General features: G+C 39.3%; 2 protein-coding genes across 4 annotated transcripts in view; one reads left to right on the top strand and one right to left on the bottom strand.

The window, feature by feature from the left end:
- LOC125231864 (breast cancer anti-estrogen resistance protein 1) overlaps positions 1-27,038 on the bottom strand; it is a 168,781-nt gene that overhangs the window by 83,008 nt on the left and 58,735 nt on the right. The gene's annotated exons all lie outside the window — the stretch shown is intronic.
- LOC125231867 lies at positions 21,732-22,584 on the top strand. Its single transcript, XM_048137455.1, has 2 exons — positions 21,732-22,307; positions 22,548-22,584. The coding sequence occupies exon 1, from the start codon at positions 21,737-21,739 to the stop codon at positions 22,283-22,285; it is 549 nt and encodes a 182-aa protein (XP_047993412.1). The 5' UTR covers positions 21,732-21,736; the 3' UTR covers positions 22,286-22,307; positions 22,548-22,584.

Below are 27,038 nucleotides of genomic sequence, written 5' to 3' on the forward strand. Positions count from 1 at the left end.
AAGTGTTCTACTTCTTCCCTGAGAATTAGTTAATGAACCACATCAAAACTTAACAAAAACTCTTTTAATGAATGAGCGACCGTCATGCTCATGATTTATGAACGCAGTTGAACTTCGGGTTCAACTTTTGTCATCGTGTTGAGTTTAAAGAATTCACGTTTGATTAGTCCGGCTTAGCGCCATTTTCAAAGCCATTAAATGTTTCAAGCCTAATTATTTTTTCATCGACAGATGATGAAATGAACACATGGTGCGCAGATCGACAAATAACTGCAAAAATTGAAATACAAACGGTATTTTTTCAAGTGGGACCATTAAAACACTAAACGAGCCGCGAGTGGAACTCACACATATTTCTGGGAACGCAACTACCTGCTTTTTATAGGCAAGATAAGGGCTACACAAATATGCGCAACCGACCTTATTCGATTATCGATTCGTGGACCACTGGGGGTGATGTGGGCAACCTTTTGAAACAGACCGGGTAATACCGTATGGAAATGAGCGGCTCGTACAATCTCGAGTGACAAACAACAAACATGCCATGCGGCCATATGGCGCGTCACTGCAGTTTAATTGTAGGAAACTAAATGATTAAACACTTCAGATTTAATCACTACGTTTCTTATCTTCAATGCATATCAACAGACTAATAAGTTGTTCGCGTTGAAATATATTGAGGTCGCACAACTAATGATTTTCATAAATTCAGCAAAGAAGTAATAGATTCCAATGCAAAATAAATATTATACGAAATTATGGACGTTTTGATAGAGGTTTTATTTTTAAAACCATAACATGAATGACCATCCAAGTGTAGGTTATTCAAAGGACTCGCGCAATTAAGACATTAAGAGTCGATGTCGATATAAGTAGGTACATCAATTAATTTCCTTTTATGAGTTTATTTCTAGGCCGTTTATTGCAAAAGGCTTCCGCTATTAGAATACTCTCGAAGTAATTATCTAAATGTGTCAATTGTCACTTAAACTTTCTCATAATAACTTGTTTGCATATTCCATTCACGACATACGAATCCAGTAAAAACACTTTGACACAGAATCCTTTAATAACTCGTAAAATTAAACACGACTGCACGACAACCCGAGCCTCAAAAAGGCTGTCAGTCGCGCCTCATGTGCGGCACAAAGGACAAAGGTTCTGCGGCGGCGGCGGGTTGTCGCGGCAGATTTGATTGTCCGGCCCATACTCGTTAAGCTCACTTTGTCGGCGGGCAGTAATCTCGAAATGCAAAATCGGGATATTTAATTGTTGTTGCATTCATGTTGAATTGATAATAATGCTCGTTGACATCACCATCCCCCATGATGAGAATCTCAAGGACAAGTCCAGTAAGTACCTAGACTTGGCTCAAGAGATAACCGCCATGTGGGATGTTGATTCGACGATCATTGTTCTAATAGTCGTTTCAGCGAACGGTCTCATAGCGAAGAGTCTCTAGAACAACATCTTAAGAGACTCTCGCTAGTTGGCTGGATCAAGGGCCAGATGCAGAAGGCGGTGATCTTGGACACGGCGCGGATAGTCCGACTGTTCCTCTCTTTGCAGCCCTAACCGCCGGCAGCTTGGGCCCTGCCCCGTTGCTAGCACCCTAGGTTAGGTTTTTTATAATGTGTTTATATGTTTTTATATTGTTTTGTAAGTGTTTTTGTATTCTATTTTGATACTCATATTATAAACAACCTAACTTAAGAAATAAAATGAATAAAGGAAAATAATAATTACATACGGTTAGATCGTGTCATTTGAGATGACATAAGGTTACTCAGTTTCTGCTTAAAACCTTCAGCGAATATGTTTTGTTTATGGTTCAGACAATACGAGGCACATGACACTTCTTGGATGTAACTATGATCACTCTCAGACTGCAAATTCTGCTACCACATTTTGTTAAAGAGAGGCATATTAAAAACGAAATTATATCAATTCGTAGAGTTCGAATAGGCTACGGTTACTTGAACAAGTAGACGTTTCTAAAGAGAAATAAACAACTTCATAACTTTGAAAATCGTGACAGAGCTAAAGAGCGAAGGTATGTCCATCTTCTCTCTGAAGTAGAGCAACGCGACTCTACTGATAATAAACCATGAAATTAAGTTCGATGAACCCGTATTTCTAAAGGTACGCATAAGTATTTTGTGTACATACTTATAGGATTAAGTACCTTCTTTAGAAAAGGTGTCTAATTTATTTTTGTATAAGAAAATAGTAAATAGTTGTGCAGGGTATTAAAAACTTTTCAAAGTATTTGTGCACCGATAGTCAAAGCCAAAACAGTAAATTCCTTCCACTTTAAATGATTGCAGGTGAAAATAAACAAGTTACAAAAATAGGTAATAAATTAATAATAAGTTGCTGTAATAATTTTTAATCACAACTTACGTATCTGCTTCACAGTAATCACATTAAATACGTTGCACTCTATCAATTATGTACCTGGAACAGAGGAAAACATCCATAAATAAAATGTCATACAAAGGTATTTAAGTATTCATGCTTCAATATTAAACGCGTGGGTATTGTATCGCTGACAAAACTGCGGTATCGCCAACAAAGGAAGGCTGTGCAAGCACAATAAAAACCTCAATAAACTGCCTCCTTTTTTTAAAGTGCGCCGTAACTTATAGACCTCGGTGGGGGCTACTAGATGACAGATGAGTATCCTTTAGTTTATTGCGCCCACAGGCCTTTTGTCACGAAAGCTTGGAGGGCATTGACCTTGCTTCCGACAGACTCCTTCGGGATAGGAAACGAGATAACACCCACCGTGAGATTGTTTGTCGATCCATATCTATCCGAGAAACATTACAACCAATGTCGTTTAAGCAAACTAACGATATGGGCATGTTTCTTTTTTACTTTACTTAATAAATAGCAATGCGGTTTGTAAAAGAAATGAAAATTGATGTCATGTTAAAAGAAAAAACATTGAAATGTAGGTACTAGGAAGAGACGACGCTATGCAATTCCTTGAACTTCTTGAATAACAAAGTTATGATTTAATTAATCTAGCATTCATTAACCAAGTTAGCGACTGCCCATGTCGGCAAGACATTAATTAATGCTGCAGCAACATCATTTAATTTGCATATTTTGATGGCGGCTGAAAGCAAAAAGCGCAAGTCGCATTATAAAATTAAAAGAGATTGCGGACGCTGCGCATAAAACCGTTTCCGCGTGCGTAATCTCCACCGCGGTCATTTAAGAATATTTAAGGAATATTTCCAAGTACTTTAACAGGGCAAGTTGCCTGATATGGCGACCTAAAGTATTGAAGTGTCACTTCTGTTCTTGTCGGGTATATAAAGAGGATTTTTTAGTAGCAGTTGGCAGGACAAACAAATTAACTTGGCAGAACTAGTTTCTTGAGCGTGCACTGAGGAAGGATGGTTCTCGAATAATTAATAGAGCACGCCGCTGAACAAATTGAAGTGCTCTGTTGATTTACTGCACAAAGAAGTTTTCTAAAGCTCGGAACACACGGAGCGATGTGGTGTTCAGAGACATTGCGTGGTTAAACGTTTTACCGACTGCTGAAAGAGTTGTGTTTTTAACATAGGTATATGTGTTGTATAATTAGAATTGCCCGTGTGGTGACGGGTTAAGAATTTCACCACCCCCTTTCTTCCCGTGGGTGTCGTAGAAGGCGACTGTGGGATATGGGTTAAATTGTGGCGTAGGCGAGAGACTGGTAAGTGGCAACCTGTCACTGCAATGTCACAGTTTCGTTTTCTGTCAACCCCTTATTTGCCAAGAGTGGCACTGATACTTTAGTAGTTTCATGTGCTCTGCCTACCCCTTCGTGGGATACAGGCGAGATTGTATGTATGTTGTATGTATGTATAATTAGAATCAGATATTCAGTCAATTAGGCCATTTGGATATCTACTGATATTGTTTTGCTACTTGAAGAAACTAAGGAAAACTTAAAACGAATACGTACACTTTCAGACTTTTTTTAAATTCGTACGTACGCAAGAACAGGTAAGACGAACGCTTTCTGTCTCTATTGCACTAAAATTGGGAGGGTAAAGTGCGTTTTCACATTATCCGATCCAATATCGGATGTAGGACCAATATCCCATAGATTTAAGCCGCCATCTTTGATGTCTTTGAAATCCTTCCGACATCCGATATCGGATCGGATAATGTGAAAACGCACTAAGACAGACCAGCTTTTCGTTGTCGTACCTATATTGTATATAACTAAGCACAGGGAGGCTGTGGCGTGTCCCAGCCTAACGACAAGCAATTTATCACTAAATACGAGTAATACGACCAATAGAAACTCGCTCCACTTCTATACTACTTCAATATAATTAAACCTTAACCGACTTTTGATGAAGTTATTCGGTCGTCTATATTACAGGCGTAATTGCTGTCGCATAACGTGTAATTTAGCTGTTGATGGCCACTTAGAGCCCCTGCTATTTGTATTTTGTATCGTTTTGCCGATATTATGACATCAGAAAAAACTTTGAACAATAAAAATTAAATTTGGGGTATTTTACTTGGGACAAAAGCCAACAGTAAGAGGATTCCCTTTTCCTATAAGCATTAGTCTTACCCCAGTGTTTGTCTTATCCCAGCTTACCTTACCTGTTTATTTTCCTTCCCCTCCACCTTTCTACCTACATATATCTACATTTATAAGTATTTTGGAAAGGAATTTATAGATCCTCCTCCTCCACCAATTTATTGGAAGCTCGATTTATGCATTGCAATAAATTGATCAGCCAAATTACTACCTATACAACAATCCTGCTTTTATACACAATTTAAAATGACAGATCTGCCAGATCAGATACCAGACAAATTGGGGCAATTGAGCAGTCACTTTAGTATCGGATACAAAAACCGAAATTAAATGGAGTGGTCGCTCCCGGCCATTCGCGAACGATTGCAATTTAAAGAGTACCTATAGGGGGGTTTGAGTATCCATACGAATATCCTCCTTATTGCGATATTATCCCCATTTTCCTCTCTGTATGTTAACATAATGGAAAATTTGTTTATATGATACGTTTTAACCAAAGAGTAGTAGGTATAATATATAGTTTTAACCATTGCTGCTGCCTCTACTATTAGTCGTTTTTAGAATCTTCAATTATTAAGAGTGGAGCATTTAAACATGTGTAGGAAATCAGTTTTTTCTCCTTGTTTTAATAAATGAGTAAAACGAAACGTAGAGTTATGATAAAAATACATCAAATTGAGTACAAATACAGGGTGTAACAAAAATGGTGGTGATCCGTTTAAGGGCGTATTCAGTATCGTATTCTCATCAGGAAAAAGTAGGATAAAAATGTTTTTTCGCAAAAATTTTTTTTTTGTATGGAGATTCGACCGATTCGCGCGGCCCGGCTCCTACAAAAGTGAAAATTTTTTTAGCGAAAAAAAAATTTTCTTCTACTTTTTAACCGACTTCAAAAAAGGAGGAGGTTCTCAATTCGACTGAATGTTTTTTTTTTTGTATGTTACTCGATATCTCCGAGAATCGTGGACCGATTTTCAAAATTTTTTTTTGTTGATCGAACGGGTATAACCCCGAGATGGTCCCATTGGCACCAAGTCAGGGTCTGATGATGGGATCTTGGAGAAATCGAGGGAACTCTTCAAATATTTTAGTGTATTTATATTTTAGTGTGTTTTTAGTGTATTTTTCAAAGGTACACCAGTATTTACGCCTGACGGTAGTAATTTTATGTGGCTGAGCTGATGATGGAAGGTCAACTCCTCAATGGTTAGGAGTTAAAGGATATTTCTTTCACTACTGTACATATATTCGAACTGATACATATAATATCACTAGGAACCACTAAAAATCAACAAATAAATTAACTTTTTAACAAAAAATAAAACCGCCTTCAAAAATAAGCGCGTTACAAAACACGGAGAAACTAAAAAGCAAAAAATAATAAACCTTTCAATTCAGATTTCTTATCGTATTGCAATAATCTAAACATCCAAATTATAAACAAATCAATTATTTTTGGAGTCGGTACCAGCCTGTGTATGGTTGGGTGGGGCAAACAGGCAATAGCAAGGCGACGAACAGGTCTGGTACCGAGTCGGTTAATCAATTATTTTTGTAGTCGGTACTACCGACTACAAAAATAATTGATTTGTTTATAATTTGGATGTTTAGATTATTGCAATACGATAAGAAATCTGAATTGAAAGGTTTATTATTTTTTGCTTTTTAGTTTCTCCGTGTTTTGTAACGCGCTTATTTTTGAAGGCGGTTTTATTTTTTGTTAAAAAGTTATTCCTGGGTGGCTAGCCGAATGGCACAATCGCTCACGAAACGCTCACGAAACGAAGCGCTAGTAGATATCTATCTCTATCGCGCTTGCGTATTGGCGCGACAGAGCCAGCGGCGTATCGCTTTCGTTTGGCGTCGGAGAAATGCCATTCGGCTACGGGGCCTGATAAGAATACGATACTGAGTACGCCCTTCAACGGATCACCACCATTTTTGTTACACTCTGTATTTCCAATAATAATCAATATCTACGGACAAAAATGAGTAAACCTCATGTTTGTATGAAACTGGGTTCGGAGTGGTCATCCCCTTTAACACAATGCATTTCATTAATGTTACTCGTGACTATAGATTCGCAATTTACTTTACATTTTATGTGAATATGATGAACCAAGGCCAGTGTCGACGGTATTCATAACATTTACATTTCGCGATACGTTTGCTAAACAAGCTTTCGTAGAACTCGTTCGGGTTATAATAACTTTGATGTCTTTATTACATTAGCTTTTAGCTTTAACCTTCTTTATCTTTTACGGCTGTGTATTAAAATGTTTTTCTCGCGCATACTAACCTTAATGGAATTGGATTGAATTTTTTTGTCGTTTATTGTTCCTATTATTTTCAACTGAGAGGTACAGGCAAGCTCAGCACGAAAAATCGATATGTGGATGAAAGGTCCGTTTTTTATGAACGCTAAAACACTGAACTTAGACATCTGTTTTTTTTTCAGCTGCAAACTGTTCCTATCAGCAAAATTTTAGCACGTTACAAGGAGTGTACAAGTTTCTAATGGGTTAGCAACGCGCATGTGATACCCCTTGAGTTGCAGACATCCATAGGTTACGGTGAGACGGTGACCGCTTTCCATCAGGCGGATTGTATGCCTGTTTGCCACCGACGTGATACAAAAAACTTTTATTAACTCTATAGGTACTCCAAGTTTTAACTCCAACACGGGAAGCATGGTCGCGCGATAAATGATAAAACATCTGGCCGTCCCTATCGCACTTATTAATAGGGACGGCCTGATATTTTATCGTCTGTCGCGCGACCATGCTTCCCGTGCAAGTCGTCCAAGTTGATAAGAAAGTTTAATGTCTAAAACCAGACCTCATTACTCTGGAAGTGTGTTTACAAGATAAACTTGTGCTGCTTTGATAAGAAATGCAGCTAAAAAGGCTTTTAGCGAGTTTGACGGCTCACAATTTAATAATGGTCTGTCGGTGTCGGAGTTTAATTTGATATTCGCGAGACAGACAGCGGATAATGACGTTTACCTAACGACGGCTAGACGCTCAGTAAATACTGTTGATCAATAAGTATTGATAGGTCACCGTCTGTTGACTAAATAAACAGGCATAAATACATAATTATGAGGTTCTATATTTGTCAAATATTCTACGTAGCTCCTTTATTGTCAAATGTACCTATCAAGAAATTCGATCTAAGCTTCTGAATAAGTACCTATATACTTGAGACGATTTTAGATGCTTGTGTTAACTTCACGTAGGTAAGTATATCCTCAATATTTATCGTTATTCAGACTAAAATAAGTACATACGAGTATCATGATATTTTCTCAATTCCGGGATTATTCAAAAAGCGAGGTTTAGCTTAAAGGATTTAAGTAAGTTAATGGCGCTTCAGATCATTGCGATTATGATTCAAGACAACAGGTACCTATTTTTTCACTTTTAAATTTTCTAAGCTCATCGCTAAATCTACAGCTCACGGAGCTCACTTTAAAGTTGAAAAAAAATAGTAAAATGTTTATAAAAAATATTTACAGTAAAAATATATTTATTTACTGAATATCTAGTCCCTAGTAGTAATAGCCTACTTCAACCAGGAAAAACTGGTGGCGCGACGACAGATGTTGTGTCTACAATCGTTTACTTTACCGAAATCAGAAGACAAAGCTTTGTTATTATCATTGTTCGGTCTAAATATGCCTTTGTTCCTGACGGTTATTTATACTGATTCAACAAAAGACATTTATTCAATTTGAATACGGCTTCAATGATGGACTGGACTGTCTCTAAATAAATGCGAAGTTGTGAATAATAAAAGAGGATCTGCTACATAACCAAATTGCATTCGACAAGCAAACAATTAAACTATTGGCTGTGAGTGTCGAAACTTTGAGGGCCAAAATAGCTGACTAGAAAAATTATGAAGCCTACAGGTATTTTTCATATAAATTAAAATATTGTTTTCAAATACGCTGTCATCAGCATCACAATGTAATTGGTGTTACTTTACTGGTCAAGTTCCGCTTTAGAATACAAATTACAAGATTTTGTTGTTATTTTTATACTAAGTACTTAATATTTTAAACTACATAGTAAGTCAGTTTGAGGACTTTTTTTTTGTAAAACACATTAGGTATATTTTAATTTATTCGCGGACGGCAACATATTGGAAATAACGGCGGATATAACGGCAATATATTGGAAATAAACAACGAAACGAAGGCAGCGAAACTCTCGATTTCGAGACAATCGGCTGAAAACCTGATTTCTTGAAGGTCGACCGCTAAAACAGGAAACTATCCTGAACTTGTATCGTATCGTGAGCTTTCTTTCCGTTTCAATCACGTGTCAGACTTAAATCTGTATACCTAAGTATTTACTTTTTGCGGTTTAATAAAAAACTTGAAAATTTTACTTTATACTACCAACGTTCTCACTTTCTCAGATTTGTGACGGATGACCCTATCAAAAATTGCTTTGTCTGAAAGGATAATAGTAATAATGATTGTATAGAGTCATCGAAAATCGAGGGAAGGAGTCATAGTAGGTATTAATTAGTAGGGAGACCGGGGCTGGTTGTCACAGAGGTAGGTTGTCACAAACGGCAACGGTTCCTAAACCAAGAATGCTATGGTATCGTCCGAAACATCGAGTACATACCCTAATAGAGCAGAAATGTTATTTAATTTGTTCGAGAACGATTCCGCCAACTCGCAGCTACTCATATCCCCTCTCACTGCGCTCCCATTGGCTGATACAAGGTCAAGTAATAGGTGCTAGGGATGAGGTAGTGCGTAAGTAAGGTTTATCGATAACGATATTTTAACCCCTTACGCGCTTTATGCACCACCGTGTGATCGTCGCCGTAGAGCGAAAAGTCACCAAATCGTTCATTGGTCATTTTGAGTTATGAGAGTTTAAAGAAAAAAATAATTAAAATAATTTTTACTGAAATTATCTTCAGATGAAATTGTGGTTTTATATCTGTTTATTAATTGGAAACTGCTATTCTTTGGGCTCAAAATGGATTTATATTATTCACACTTACGATTTAGGAGCTATAGGCGATAATTAATTTTTGCCCTTAAATATTACACCTTAATTATGACTTAGTGATTTTTTGAACGAAGTTAATGATTATTTGCACACATTTTAGTGTGTTTAGACTTAACTAAGTAGAGTTAGTTGAATTATGACTGCTGTGATAGAGTGAAAATACGTGTTAGTTAAAAACTAGGGCAAACCTTGGCTTATTGGTGGTACGTAGTTATTCGGTGATATCTGGTTATTATCTCGATTTGTGGGCACAGTGAGGAGATAAAACCTATAAAATCATTACGAATTAAATCGGAACATCCGACAGCAGTTGATGGTGGTGATTTTATAGGTTTTATCTCCTCACTGTGCTCACAAATCGAGATAATAACCAGATATCACCGAATAACTATGTATCACCAATAAGCCAAGGTTTGCCCTACTTACTATATATATTTTTTGGATTCTGCTTAATATTTTAGGAACAAATTAAATCACGTCATTTCAAATTTTGCAAACACTTTATTAAAATAAAATAAACATCAAATCAAATTAAAATGGTCTCTAATTATATTAAAATCATCATTAGAAAATCCATAAAAATTAACATGGTCTTCCTAAAATAGCTTTCTTTACGCATCACAGTCACTCTTCGTCCTCGTCATCTGTTTCTGTGACATCAGGCTCACACAATCTGTCAATAACTGTCTTATTGGTCGGCAGACTTTGGTACCATGAATGAAGCTCTCGAGGAATAACTCCCTTAGTGCATAAATTTAAGAGATCTTTTTTTTTTTCGCCTCAGATATAGGCAATGCCTGTGGATATGCCTTTCGAATGGGATAGTCTTTTATCTTATTGATCCAGTCCTCGGCGTCGTCATGGTTGTCTGGTTCATCAGGTACACGCCCCTTGCGCCTCTTTGTGCGTCTCAGCGGCTTTGGCGGGCCACCGTAAATCTGTTGGACATTAAATTCAGAGTAGGGGCCCTCATGGCTGTAGCGAAATTTGACTACACGAGGACGCTGCTTCTCAAATCTGAGACACTTAAAATTTAAGCCACGCCAATTTGTTGCCATCAGTGTCGTGTGTCGTATTTCTAACGAAAGCTTCATTCAACGCCCTGACATCGAGCATTTCGTCGTGAAGTAACTCTTTTACGACGTATGGTGGAGCATTCGTACCTTTATCAAAATGACAACACTGACAACCAATAATGAAAGCCGCTAGAAATTTCATGTCGTTCTCACTATGACTAGGTACCTACAGTCACCGGCAGTAGTATCTTCCGACAATAAGGCCGCAAAAATATGTGACGCGCTCTTATTTGTAGGGTTAGAAGAGCGAGTCACATATTTTTGCCGCCTTCATGTAGGAAGATACTATTGCCGGTGACTGTACGAAGTGTAGAAGGAATTGAATTTCGTAACCGTATATTACTTGAATGCACAATTAACTTAGCACGTTTCATACTTAATCTCGGACGCAATTGTTATGAAGCAAATTATTATGCTTTTTTACATACTATAAGTACAACAACCATTACATGTTTATTCAATTATTTACTCAAATATAATAATCCGCATTCAAGTAATATACGGTTACGAAATTCAATTCCTTCCACACTTCATACAGTCACCGGCAATAGTATCTTCCTACATGAAGGCGGCAAAAATATGTGACTCGCTCTTCTAACCCTACAAATAAGAGCGCGTCACATATTTTTGCGGCCTTATTGTCGGAAGATACTACTGCCGGTGACTGTAGGTACCTAGTCATAGTGAGAACGACATGAAATTTCTAGCGGCTTTCATTATTGGTTGTCAGTGTTGTCATTTTGATAAAGGTACGAATGTAAAAGAGTTACTTCACGACGAAATGCTCGATGTCAGGGCGTTGAATGAAGCTTTCGTTAGAAATACGACACACGACACTGATGGCAAGAAATTGGCATGGCTTAAATTTAAGTGTCTCAGATTTGAGAAGCAGCGTCCTCGTGTAGTCAAATTTCGCTACAGCCATGAGGGCCCCTACTCTGAATTTAATGTCCAACAGATTTACGGTGGCCCGCGAAAGCCGCTGAGACGCACAAAGAGGCGCAAGGGGCGTGTACCTGATGAACCAGACAACCATGACGACGCCGAGGACTGGATCAATAAGATAAAAGACTATCCCATTCGAAAGGCATATCCACAGGCATTGCCTATATCTGAGGCGAAAAAAAAAGATCTCTTAAATTTATGCACTAAGGGAGTTATTCCTCGAGAGCTTCATTCATGGTACCAAAGTCTGCCGACCAATAAGACAGTTATTGACAGATTGTGTGAGCCTGATGTCACAGAAACAGATGACGAGGACGAAGAGTGACTGTGATGCGTAAAGAAAGCTATTTTAGGAAGACCATGTTAATTTTTATGGATTTTCTAATGATGATTTTAATATAATTAGAGGCCATTTTAATTTGATTTGATGTTTATTTTATTTTAATAAAGTGTTTGCAAAATTTGAAATGACGTGATTTAATTTGTTCCTAAAATATTAAGCAGAATCCAAAAAATATATATAGTAAGTAGGGCAAACCTTGGCTTATTGGTGATACGTAGTTATTCGGTGATATCTGGTTATTATCTCGATTTGTGAGCACAGTGAGGAGATAAAACCTATAAAATCACCGCCATCAACTGCTGTCGGATGTTCCGAATTAATTCGTAATGATTTTATAGGTTTTATCTCCTCACTGTGCCCACAAATCGAGATAATAACCAGATATCACCGAATAACTACGTATCACCAATAAGCTAAGGTTTGCCCTAGTTTGCTCATGCGCAACGACTGGCCGGAGGACGCGGCGGGGGAGTCGCGTCGGTGCGGTATCGGTGCGGGGGCCCGCGGCACTGGCCGAAAAGTCACTAACTTGCGAGCGAAATTCAATCAAATCACGTCGGAGTACAGTACAGTCTTTATTGTAAAATTAATTAAATATGATTAGTTATTGTATTCTACATTTTTTTGTAGGGTTAAACTCATTAAAACTGTTTAATTAATTATCGTTTTGGTTAAATGATGTACATTGCCTTAAAACTATAAATAAAAAATAACTAAACAGAGTTAGTTAATTTTCGCTTTCACACTTTTGACATACCAGGTATTCTAAAAGTAACTAAGTATATTAAGTGACTTTTTGAATGAGGTTCTTCGTGGTTAAATCGTTTAGTAATAGTTTGGGAAAAATAACTAAAATGACTTAGGTACGCTCATAAATAAGTTCAAAGAAGTATAAAAAAGTATAAAAGAATTAGGTATTTTTCGACTAAAATATTGAATCCGAGGTGGGTTTTTAGTTAGTTCTTTAACTTTGTAAAATTAGAACTATGATCTCTATTGCTACCGCAATAAGACTCAAATTTGGAGAAAAAAAATGCGATTTTGATGACATATACAAGTAAATTTTGGCCATTTTGTGATTTGGTGACTTTTCGCTCTACGGCGACGATATTATTGCTTTTGGTGTATTATATTTTTAAACTGACGCATGTGCATTTTGTATCAGAAAGCACTTAGGACTTTGGTCTTGTTAATGGAGATTGTAAAAGCTTGTCAACTGTTTTATGAAGTTGTCTCTTATGTTTTGCATAAACTTACAGATGTAGTGCGAAAAGGGTTTAATTCGTACTTTTCCGGAAACGTTCGTATTTGTCATGCTAGTTCAGTCAATGTTAGTACATCTTGTACTGAGACTGACTGAAATAGCATGACACGTTCGTACGTTTACGTGACAATACGAAGGCAAATCTTTTCGCACTAGATCTGTACATTAGTGTTATCTCTCAATGCCGATGACTTGTGGAGTTGTGGCATTTAAATTTGTCGACCATACGTGTTGAATAATTCATTAGTTTATACGTCGATCGAATTAAAGGTTGTATCGCGCTCGACAGATCGCTGTTTTATTTGCATATCCGACATATTCTGAGTGAGGCTATCGACAAGTTACGAATGATATGTTTTTTCTGTCGTACATGTACTTGCGACTGGATTCTAATATTATATCAAGGATTGTCCCCGATTTTTAAATCTTAAATCGATTTTTAGCGCCACCTATTAAATACTATCATATAACTATACTGATGATGCCTACAAATTTAATTTTTCCTCGATTCTTAAATCTTAAATCGATTTTTAGCGCCACCTATTAAATACTATCATAAATAACTATACTGATGATGCCTACAAATTTAATTTTTCCTCGAATCGATTTTTAGCGCCACCTATTAAATACTATCGTAACTATACTGATGATGCCTACAAATTTTTTTTTTTTTTTTCAAAATGTGTATTGACGTGATATATGATTTTTAAATAAAGAAATATGTCATTTGTTCTTATAAAAAATAAAAACACGCAAAAATATTTGGGGAAAATATGATTATGGTCACTTTCAGGCTGCGAAACAGCGCCATCTAGTTTTTAAGCCTAATTTCAGGGGTACGCTTTTTTGTATGGGCTTTGTCAGTCCTTCTTGCTTGCTTCCTAAATCGTTCTTGATTATATTATGCAAAATAGTAGGTAACTAAGTTATCATCATCACCCTCCTTGCGTTATCCCGGCATTTGCCACGGCTCATGGGAGCTTCGGGTCCGCTTTGACAACTAATCCCAAGATTTGGCGTAGGCACTAGTTTTTACGAAAGCGACTGCCATCTGACCGTCCAACCCGAAGGGTAACTAGGCCTTATTGGAATTAGTGCGGGTTCCTCACGATGTTTTCCTTCACCGAAAAGCGACTGTCAAATATCAAACCACATTTCGCTAAACTCATTGATACGAGATGCACGATAAGATGGTGCCGCGTTTTTAATGGAATGTGTTTTTTTTCTGAAAGCTCCATTGGAAATAATCTGATATGTACAACTACATAATTATGTTACATACATGCTGGTGCTTTATTCCATTTTTTCATATTTGGACATGTCACTAAAAGGAAAAACAAAGGAGACAAGTCAACAACCTGCCTATGTACAACAAAAAATGTATCCCACCGTTTTAACTACTGCCCATATTTGTAATATTCATTTACTATCAAGATCTGACAAAAAGAGTAGATGTAAGTGTTGTAAACGTTTTAGTCACGACTACTGAGTACTGTCACCAGTCTACGCTACCAAGTTCTTCTAATCTAAGTGATTAAAATACTGGAGCGAGTGGAGGTCTCAGGGTACGACAGAATAAAATTGTCCTCTTCGATCACGCAAGCTTAAATACTCGTAGATCTGCTTTGCTAGAAGAAAACGACAGGCAATTTATAAGTGTAAGGAAGATCAATACTGATAATAAGAGAGGAATACCTTGTTCAATATTTCCGGATATTTCTACTTAAGAAGCTAGCTTCCCTTCATCTTCAGTTCAAGTTAAAATGGCTACCGTAAGAGCTGTGCCCGTGCAAGCAATGGAAACATTCATGCTCTGATGATAATCTTGACACGAGCCAGCGACGAGTTTGGTGATGCCGGATAAACACGGCTGACCGCGCTGCTGATCTATCATCAAACTTCTTATCGGCTTACAAGCTGGAGATGGAAATTTAGATATTTTATTGGTTTATTAATAATTTGATCAAAGACGATCGATCATTTAAGTCTTTATCGGATATTGGCTAAGATCTTTTCGAGTATTAACCTTTTAAGGCTTCTTCTTAATAGAAATATTTTTAAATTATGAACCGAAGTTATTTAATAATTACCTACATAACAATTTGTTTCGATAAACAAACAATAGAATTGTTACAATTCATTTTTAAAATGGGAGTCTTTGTAGAATCAAGTACGGACGGCGTCTCATAAAGAATTCTAATCAGGTAAATTTGATTTATTCTATCGCTCGGTCCCATTAGGCATTCAGAGTGCAGGGCCTTTTATCATTTTTAAGGGCCCTGCACGAATGTTAATATGGCCGTAAAGTGTCCTTATACACGTTATTTCTTATAATCGTGTAATATCAAATTGTTGTGACGTGACTAGTATTTATAAACTTAAGACAGGCCATTTCTGGGAGCGCGTGCTACCGACGTACCCGCCTTGTTCGTGGAACGAGGCATGACTTTCCATAAATGAGCTACAAAAAATTGTTACGTTTTTATCCAACAACTCAGCATTTATTTCCCTTAACGAACCCCAGCGAACAAATCCATCAAAATCACATTAAGTTAAAAGTTTGGAAACGAGAATAGAGCCTAATATGAATTTGAAATTTCTCGTTACATCCAAAAGTGTACATATTTGATGCGCGGAAAATCGAATTGTGTAACATCGTTACAAGTTTGAATAGCGGAGTAAAGTCCGTCCGGACGGGAAATTTAGCCACTGGACGCCCCCGCCCCCGGGCACGTTGTTAGCGTTTGTTTGCATACGATCCGCAAACCCCTCCATCCTTTACCCACTACTCTCTCGACCTCGTATCTTCCTAAAACATGCTACTGAAATCCCAACCTACTTCCTTTACTACTAAAATATCCAACACAAAGACAAGTATCAAAGATATAACAGGCAAGATGAATTCCTGTCTGCTACTTTCAGCGGATATCTAGGCTTTATTCGAGGTATTAACCCACTGAGCATGAAACTTACAATAACTTGCAGTAAGTTTACATACCTCACATTTGTAAGTTTAGAATGTAAGGTCGGAGAAATATGACAACAACATTCAACTTATTGGTAATTTGAAACTTTCAGAAAATTAGTAGTGCTATATTATTGTAACATGACAAATGAAAACTAATATTATAATATTGCAAGGATGTTTTGATTACAAGTTATTTAAATGTTCATTTATTACATTGCTGCAACAAGGTATTAGCTATATTACATATGCAACGTTACAGCAACATTAACTTTTAAACATCAAGTTTTCAATGTTACTTCAATGTCTAAACTTAAAGTTTCCCAAATGTTCAAAATCAATATTACTGCAACTGACCACTTGAAATATTGGTTTTATGCAGTTGCTGCAATATCACAAATTAAGATTTACTTCAATAAAACCTTTTGATATAACCGGTATATTTATTTTGTAACATTACAGTAACATTATAAATACAATGTCACAGCAATTGCTTTTTTTAAAGAATTCATTTCTCAATGTTGCACCAATTTGTAATATTTACGTTTATTGAACATTTAACATCAACATTACAGTCATTGACCGTTTTAAATATACGTTTTATAATTTTGCTGCGATATCACAAAATTAGCTTTCTTTCAATGAGTCTATTTATAAGGGCATAACATTACGGTAAATTATAAACAGTGTAAATGTTTAAGCTAGATTTTTTACATTGTTTTTCTACTCCTCTTTTGGAGATTTCACATTCGGTTATTCTCGAGAAAATTCAAAATTGTTATTTCTTGATTAAACTATACCTACTCTGTCAAACAAGTCTGTCAATAAATAAGAACAAAGTAAACTATATGCATCCTATTCTTTAGGTGCGGTCGCTAGACGGCGGACGCAGATCTGGACAATGAATATACACTTAACCGTGCAAATTATCGGTCGACGGTCGCAGACGTGGCCTTGAGCGCATGGACGTCCGATCGAAATCTGGCTCGCTGGATGTTTTGGTCAGCCGAAGCCACGTCCCGAAGACCGTGCACACTGATCGGTCGCGGTCGCGGTCGCTCGACGGCGGACGTCCGCGTAGTATGTTCCTAGCTGTAATAGTTTTCTGTTCTGAGATTAAAGCTAGGAACATACTACGCGGACGTCCGTCGTCGCGCGACCGTGGACGCGGATCTGGATAATGAATATACACTTAACCGTGCAAACTATCGGTCGAAGGTCGTGGACGTGGCCTTGAGCGCATGGACGTTCGATCGAAATCGGGCTCGCTGGATGTTTTCATCAGCCGAAGCCACGGCGTGATACTCTGCAGCCGTACCACCTCGCTTTATTGTGCTCAGATTACCATGGTGGAATGTACCTCTGACGTACCTCTTGTACCTCGTCGGAAATTAAATGTACTGTACATGTAGTTTACCAGAAATATGGGTTTAAAAGGGATCCGACTGGGGAGTACTACTCCCCAACTTGAAGTTAGGTTCTGTAGACCCTGATGAATAGGTCAGATGGAGAAGGCGGTATTCCTAGGCATGGCACACATAGTGTACCCTTGTTTCGCCGATAAACTTTTCATCGACAACAAATCATCGAAAATTTTGTTCGAGTAATTTTGTTTCAACTACTATTTATTTGAAATTTTCTTAGGTATTATAAATACTATTCCAGTATTCAACTAATATTTCGTCATCACCCAGCAGCAGATGGTTGCTCAAGACAGAATGGCGTGAAAGAATCTTGTAGGGGCTCTGCACCTCTGGGGTGTCCTTAGGATAGGCAACATAATATATGACTACTACTTTACTTTAATTTCCTCTTCTAAATATTTTATATGTACAAATAAAGGCCTTCTAACACATGTCCCTCATTGACTAAGTTATTTATGATTCAAAAATTAAAGAAAAAGAGAAAAACGAGACAATGATTCATGGTTAAATACAGCATTATCAAGTTGTTGGTGAAAGCCAAATATATTGCGACATGTCCTTATTCTCATAAGTAACAATAACAACCAACCTGTCTGGCCTAGTCGGTAATACTCTTTATAATACTGTGTCGGTAGTAACTTAGACTGCTAAGCCACAGTCCTGGGTTTGAATCCTGGTAAGGGCATTTATTTGTGTGATAAGCACAGATATTTGTTCCTGAGTCTTGGATGTCTTCCAAGTGTATAAGAGTTGTATATAAGTACCTACACTACAACACAAGCCTTCTTGAGCTTATCATGGGACTCGGTGAGTCTGAGTAAGAATGTCCTATATTTATTTTTTTAGATCTGGCTGTCCCCGACTTGTGCAATAAGGTTGAAAATAAGGTTGCTTTTAATGATATTGAAAGCCATTCAATCATAAAGTAGTCACTATATTTAGAACTTTTAGAAGAGATGTTAGAGGTGCAATCCTTTATACAAATAAAACTAAAATATATTTAATAAAATATTTAGAATTAGTATAGATCCTGTGGTTGAACAATGATGGTACTGAATTTGAAGTCTTCTGCTTGTGATGGTTCTACCTGATTATTACAAATATACTCTTGCCAGGGAGGCTCACTCAACTTTTCTTTCATACATTCCGGCAGCCGCAAGTCCTGGCTTAGAGTTTGATGACCGTCTCCCTGCACAATAGAACTCAAAGTTGCATGCAGTCCGTTGACAGGTTGATGATGATGACAGTGCAGAGCCTTCTGTACTTGTACTTTTATAATTATGTGCTCTTGCTTCTGTCTCAGAACTTGCTTCCTTCAAATGATGGGAGGATCCACTGTAAAATAGAAGAGGTAGATTAACTAACAATAAATAATTATTATATTATTAGACCTGTGGCCCGTCTTTCGAGAAACGGGCCCCTGGTATTTAGCAATATAAACAATTCATACTAAAAGAGAGAATATGGTTTATACTTACATAAGGTTTTCTTTGGTGGACAAACAGGTGTTTCTTTAGCTTTCCAGAATGGTGAATTTACCAATACTGAAACAAGTCTTCTTCTTGTTCTTTGATTCTTTCCACTTCATGTAGGGCTGACAATTCAAACTGACACTGACAGATCTGTATAATCACTACATTTTGAGTTACGTTTTGATCCACATAAAATTTCATAATATATTTTAAAAAGTATTTTTGTGTCATTAATAATTGTTGTAGAAAGAATATACATTTAAAGTGAATCGATACTAAATACAATGTGATGGTAAAATATGCACTTTAAATACTTTTTAACATTCTAGAGTGTAAAATCTGAAAATGAGTTATATGGTTTCACATATTTCGTCAATCGAAACGAAACGTCAAGGAGTTTTTGTTATGCTGACAGCACTGTAACGTAATTATAGCACGACCAGTGTTGTCAGTTCAGAGATTTTTCTCCGATTTGCGGAGAATTTGAGCCTCTAGCGGAGATCAGATACAATCGGAGAATTTCGGAGATTATGAAAAGGTCTCTAATTTTTTGAAGTTAAACCGCTCGGTAAACCTGAATGCATGAATTAAAGATATCAAAATATTCTCAATGTTCTGTGCATTTCTGATATAAAAGCGTTAATTAATTAAAAGTATTAATTCACTATAAACATTTTTCTTTGTTTAAAGACGGTCAACCAAATCTCGGCAGTAAAAAAGCCGGCAATGTAGAAAAATGTATCCTAAACATTGAAGTTGGATGAACGGAATCATCGAGGAGCCATAACACTTAAATTGACCGTCTCGAAAGCCTGCTGGCGTCCACCGTCTGAAAAATTCATAATCTGAATTTGGATTTGTATGACAGATCTAGTGCACGGATTTCCATACAATTAGCAACTGTCCGTGTTATTTTTTAATATTATGTTTTTTTTTTCAGATCGATCTGACAGATTGCGAATAATCTGAATTTTCATTGCACTCGATCTGATTTCATTTTTTTTATACTACGTCTGTGGCAAACAAGCATACGGTCTGCCTGATGGAAAGTGGTTACCGTAACCTATGGATGCCTGCAACTCAAAGAGTGTCACATGCGCGTGGCCACCCCATTAGAAACTTGTACACTCCCCTTTGCTGTGTTAAGTATAAGTACACAGCAAAAAGGAGTGCACAAGTTCAAAGGAGGGTTTGGGTTGCCAACGACTCAAAGGACAATAGACGGAACAAATTATTTCCTTAAGTCCTCCCGTCGTCAGCACCCCGCACCCTCGTTGAGCTCTGGGAGCCTTACTCACCGGCAGGAACACAACACTATGAGTAGGGTCTAGTGCTATTTGGCTGCGGTCTTCTGTAAGGCGGAGGTACTTCCCCAGTTGGGCTCTGCTCTAGATTCGAGCGAGACGATATCCGTGTGCCCTACCACAGAAAGCGGAATATCATTCGCTATGCCCTACCTCCTAGCGATAATATTATGACTTTTTAAGATTATGAAATGAAGACTGTATGCATAACTGACAGTTCAAACGTACACTGACAGATTTGTCAGTGTCAGCATACAAATCTTTTTTCAGATTATGATTTTTTCAGACTGTCTCTTTCAGACTCTGTTGCCGTTCTTAGTGCCCTTAGTGGATGCCAGGCTTAAGGCGGAATCGAACTGTGTCGAATCGAGTTCTCATATGCGATTCGACGCGTCGCTGATGGACGCTGTTTAATAAGAAATGCAGATGAGAGATCGCTCACGAAGCGACGCAACTTTTCATACAAATACGTAAGTTGCCGAGCAACTTCGACGACCGTGGGCGAGCTGCGCACCCTTAACAGATATGTTGTAAATAAAAATAAAAAAATTCAGCTCTGTAGGTGGCGCATTCATAGCACAGGCACTAGTTTTCATGTAAAACCAATTAAACTTGAACTCATTATTTTTATGACTTAGATACTACAGTGACAGCTTAAAAACTACTTGCTAGAAATCTGCCTATTCTGCTGCACGTATTAATTAAGGCACACCACGCCACAGTGTGGAAAAAAAAGGTTTTTATGCAACCTTTTTTTGTATGCAACCTGTCAGTTCAATCTGAAAATTCTGTCAGTATGAACTGACAGGTTGGATGCAAATCTTTTTTAAGATTATGAATTTCTCAGACTGTCTATGGCGTGCTTAAGACTAGGGAATGCAATAACCGACCAAATTTCATAACCGGTTACAATTTTTTATTATGTGAAGAATAACATTAAAAAAAAAAACACTCACGATATTTTGTACCCATAGGAACTTGAAAATATTATAGAGAATTTATTTGCATACCTCATTCATTCTGTACACCCATGGGCCCACATACATATGTACATACATGGACCCTGATACGGGTGTAGCAAAGTGTAAATGTGTCACTTATTAATATAAATATCTGGGTGACCGAGCTTCGCTCGGTTTTGTTTCGTATCATTGACATGTGTCGCCATCTAGTTCAAAAATTAATAGTACCTACATCGAGCGAAAGAATTCTCAGTCTTAACAACACAACTACTCCACACGAGATGGCGCGCGTTTCGCCACTAAAACTCAAATAGTGTATTTTTCTATTCATTTTAGCCTTGACCTGTGTCGCTATCTAGTGTTTGCAATGGGTTGGCTCTGCGGGTGATGCAGAGGCGCAACCCCAAACTCCGCACCGACGAGTGGAAGGTGGTCGACACCGTGATGTCGGAGCTGAACACCAGGCGCATCGTCCTGATGGACCAGGTGTCAGCTGACGTCATCAGGGAGGCCGGCTACGTTCTGCACTCGGGGCTCGACACCAGCCACTTCAAGCTCCTGGAGACGGGGAAGGAGCGTGAGCATGAAGAGGCTGGGGTGGAGCCCGGTACGGATGGGGGGGAGGGGGACTCGGCGGCCGACAAGGCTGCGGGCGCCGCGGGGGCGGCGACGGGGGAGGCCCCGGAGCGGGACGCGCCGCCTGGCGCTCCTGCGGAGGTGGCTGGGGACCGGTCGGAGGCGGGGGAAGTGGTGCTAGTCGGGGAGAGTCTCGCTGGGCTGCGCTGGGCCCGAGAGTCGTCACCGATCTCGTCGATGGCGGGCTCGGAGGACCTGCGCGGTCTGGAAGAACTCTACCTGGAGGGCACCACTTCGCCCATGTCCTGCGACAACACGGTCCAGGAGGTGGCCGCTGATCTCAGCACCACCAAACACTAACCGCCGTAATGGAGGGGCTAAGGTGTGTACAAATAAATTTACAACACAATAAGGCCGCCACTGCCCTTCTGGCCAGGCAGCTAAAAAGCGACAAGTTCGACATTGCCCTTATTCAGGAACCATATATTTACAAGGGAGAGATAAGAGGCTTGAATGGTACTGGCGGGACGATACTGTATATCTGCTCCGAAAGTAATATGAGGACATGTATTTATGTTAAAACCGGCATTGATGCTATGCTTCTAAATGCTTTCTGTTCCAGGGATCTGACCACGGTCAAGATCCAGAATAAAGGGGGGTAAGGCACTAGTCATCTCATCAGCCTACCTTCCTTACGAGGCGGCGGATCCCATCACCACACAACTGCGGGATCTCGTCGACTACGGCAGCCGGGCGAACACTGACCTGATCATCGGCTGCGATGCGAATGCACACCACGTCATCTGGGGAAGCTCGGATGTCAACAGAAGAGGAGAGAAGGTACTGGAATTCCTGGTAAGCTCTTCACTACAACTCTTGAATAAAGGCAATGAGCCGACATTCGTCAATGCTAGGCGAGGTGAGGTCATTGATATAACGCTAGCGTCCAACAACGCAAGTAATAAAGTTAGTTCATGGCATGTCTCTGGGGAGATTTCTTTATCGGACCATAGATATATATGCTTTAGGTATACCACTAAGATCAAAGTAGAAGTTATACTAAAACGGAATCCCAGGAATACCAACTGGTTATCGTTCAAGGATGACCTTAAGGCGGACCTGGGAAACCCCAATGGTAAGCTAAACTCTATTATTGACATAGAACTTGAAGCTGACAAAATAGGGCAAGCCGTCCATACGGCTTGGACAAATAACTGCCCGGAAAAGAAAATCCTGGCGAAGAAGGTACCCTGGTGGAATCCGGAGATAGCAAAACTCAGGAAAGAAACTAGGGCTGTCTTTAACGATGCCAAAAGAAGTAATGATTTTGAGCTCTACGCGCGAAAACTCACAGAGTATAGCAAGGCAGTGAGAAAAGCGAAAAGGAAAGCGTGGAAAAACCACTGCGATCAAATCGGTTCCATTCCGGAAGGCATGAGACTCACGAAGGCACTAGCCACAACGAAGTCAGTCCCACTCACCTCTATTAGAAGGAGTGATGGTGGAATGACTGAAACGGGGCTAGAGACCCTCAAGGTGATGTGTGCCACACACTTTCCAGGCTCGATAATAAATCAGAGTGTACCAGACGATGAACCAATTAGTGTTACGGAACAGTGCACTCGCACGACCAGGCATAATTGGGACACGTCGAAAAAGGTAGTAGACCACAACAAAATACAATGGGCATTATCGACATTTCAGCCATATAAAGCCCCGGGGCCAGATGGAATCTACCCCATACTACTACGAGAAGGCGCTAACGTACTTATACCCCACTTGAGTAGACTGTACAAAGCGTGTATTGCCTTCGGACATGTACCACGTGCATGGAGGTTAGTAAAGGTAACATACTTGCCCAAACCAGGCAAAGAGGATTACACAGAAGCCAAATCATATAGGCCCATAAGTCTATCATCATTTCTCCTTAAAACTTTGGAGAAACTGGTGGACAGACACATCAGGGATGGTCCGCTCAAGAGACATCCACTACACCGCTTGCAATGTGCATACCAGCCGGGCAAGTCCACGGAGACAGCACTACACCTGGTGACAACTAGAGCGGAGCAGGCCATAGAAAACAAAGAACTATGTCTTGCTGCATTTCTGGATGTCGAAGGTGCCTTTGATCGCACCACATATGGTGCAATCAATAATGCTGCACTCAAACATGGCATAGAACCTACCATCTGCCGCTGGATAGGTAATATGTTGAACAGCCGGCTAATTAAGTCCTCCCTCATGGGGGAAGAATTACTAGCCACAGCAACAAAAGGTTGTCCACAAGGTGGGGTTCTCTCTCCGACTCTATGGAGCCTGGTAGTGAACTCACTTTTGGAAGAACTAAATAAGGGCCCAGTATATACAGTGGGTTATGCAGATGATTTAGTGATACTCATAAACGGGAAATTCCCGGGAACGGTGTCAGAAATCATGAATACAGCACTGAGGCAAGTGGAGAGGTGGTGTAACCACCAACAACTCTCCATCAATCCAGGCAAAACAGTGGTAGTACCGTTTACCAGGAAAAGGGCCCTTACTGGCATGGAGCAACTAAGGCTCTATGGAAGGGTACTTGAACTTTCCAATGAAGTGAAATATCTAGGGGTAACACTAGACAAAGAACTGAACTGGAAAAGACACGTCGAACTGACCACAGCCAAGGCACTTAGAGTGTTTGGAATGTGTAGGTCAGCTTACGGCAAAACATGGGGTTTAAACCCAAAGGTACTAAGGTGGATCTACACCATGATGGTGAGACCTATAATCCTGTACGGAAGCCTGGCCTGGTGGCCAAGGACATTACTGAGCACATGCAAGGATGTCCTCATGAAGGTACAAAGGACAGCATGCATGGCTATAACGGGTGCGTTCAGAACGACGCCAACAGCAGCATTGGAGGTACTATTGGATCTCCCGCCGCTACATCTAGTGATACAGTCTGAGGCACTGAAATCGCTACACCGGCTGGCTTTAACAGGCCTCTGGAGCGATAGCATGCCGAAGACTAAACACACAAGCATGGAATACAACAATTCTATGGGAAGGCTGATGAGTATGGGCTGCGACAAAATGCAACCGAAATTCATCTTCCACAAAAACTTCAAAACCAAAGTCCATACTAGAGCCGAATGGAAGGAGGGGCTGGAGACACCCACCCCTGATGACAACACCATCATCTGGTATACAGACGGGTCCAAGATGGCATCTGGTACGGGCGCAGGCATTTATGCAAATGACTACAGTGGTAGTATCAGCATGGGCAATTATGCCACGGTCTTCCAAGCCGAGACATATGCAATAATTGCCTGTGTACATGAGAATATAGTTAGACAAATCCAAGGTAAGACTATCTATATACTCAGCGACAGTCAAGCGGCACTCAAAGCCTTCACATCGCCCAGAGTTACCTCTAGACTGGTATTAAACGGCATCCAAGCTCTTAACAAGCTTGGAAGGCAAAACAAGGTGCAACTGGTATGGATACCGGGGCACGAAGGCTTCATTGGCAATGAAAACGCTGATGAACTTGCCAAGGCCGGATCTGAAGACAACTTCATAGGTCCGGAACCTTATGTGGGCCTTTCACAAGGAACCATCAGAATGGCTATGAAAGACCAAACAAAGGCTAGTCACCAAAAAGAGTGGGATGCCCTGGTTGGTCTGAAGCATTCAAAGCTCTTTATGCAGAGGGTAGACTCTGGATGGAGCAAAAAGCTAGGGAAGCTAGGCAAAAGACAACTCCAAATTATAACGGGGGTGTTCACAGGCCATTACGGGGTCAAAGGAATTTTGGCCAAGATGGGACACGCCGACAACACTGATTGTCGCATGTGTGGCGAAGAGGAAGAGACCGTCAGACATTTAATGTGTGAATGTCACGCCCTCGCCAGACAAAGAATGAAGAACTTTGGAGCAGGCTACCTGGCACCGAAGGACTTCAGAGAGCTACCCATGAGCCTCATCATCCGATACGTGGAGATGGTCGAGAAGCTCCTGAATAGCTGAAGGATCTTAGGATCGTAGGGGGTAATTGCACAAAAGATCCCGATGGGTCGAAGTGTATCCGTAAGGGCCCCCGCAGATTTAAGATAAGATAAGATAAGTGTTTGCAATAAATAGTACTTACATCGACCGAAAGAATTCTGTCTTAACAGTACAACTACTGCACATGAGATGGCGCGCGAAGAAAAACGCATGAAAACTCGAAAATTCGCGTTTTCCGGGACCTAAGGATAAGTTAGACCGATTTTTCACCCCCAAAAACCCCCACATAACAAATTTCAGCGAAATCGTTAGAGCGGTTTCCGAGATCGTCAGTATAAATAAATATACAAGAATTGCTCGTTTAAAAGTATAAGATTGTATTATATTATATTCCATGTACGGGCAGAAAGTTTCAATTTCTAACTAAATGTAATGTACTCGTATAGCCTTCCCATCAGTTGCTCATACCAAGCGCCCCAGTCTTATAAGATGTGCTTGAATTTGATATAATTATTATTGTTGCACAGCTCAGCACATAATATGTGCAGTGCAGTGCATTCCAACTTTCATTATCATTTAATATGTTATCTTTTATTCGAGATACCATTAGTACAAACTCCGTGTTAAAAAAATTAATAAATATGAAAAAATTTAAAGTATCAAAACTATTTGTCAGTTATTTCTTAATTGCATTGCATGCATATTTTACGTAAATGAATACTTCTTTAAATATACTTACTAATAAATGAGACTAATTACTAGGAAATCAAATCAAAATAGGCAATTTCGTATTTAATACCACACAAATAAATGAAATAAATACCTCGTTCTCAAAGTATTGCTTTTATAAAATTTTGTAAGGATTGTAGCGAAAACGAAAAAGTAGTGGTAAAACATTTAAGTTGGTAACCCTGACGCCCCTTGTGACGCCACGAACATGCGGTGCGAGTAGGCTTGCCAGATCGAATTACCCGATTATCGGGGAAAAAAATTTTTTTTTCGGGATTTCAGGTCTCTAGTCGGGAAAAGAAAAAAACCGGCCAAGTGCGAGTTGTACTCGCGTAGCAAGGGTTCCGTACACTACAAGGGCTTAAGCGCCTCCTTTTTAGTAGGAACTTAAGTCATT

Source organism: Leguminivora glycinivorella, chromosome 12 (assembly GCF_023078275.1).
Source record: "Leguminivora glycinivorella isolate SPB_JAAS2020 chromosome 12, LegGlyc_1.1, whole genome shotgun sequence".
In the NCBI taxonomy this organism is placed as follows: domain Eukaryota; kingdom Metazoa; phylum Arthropoda; class Insecta; order Lepidoptera; family Tortricidae; genus Leguminivora; species Leguminivora glycinivorella.

Excerpts from the sequence above, each read along its gene's own strand:
- LOC125231867 (XM_048137455.1), top strand. The coding sequence starts at position 21,737 with ATGCAGAGGCGCAACCCCAAACTCCGCACCGACGAGTGGAAGGTGGTC.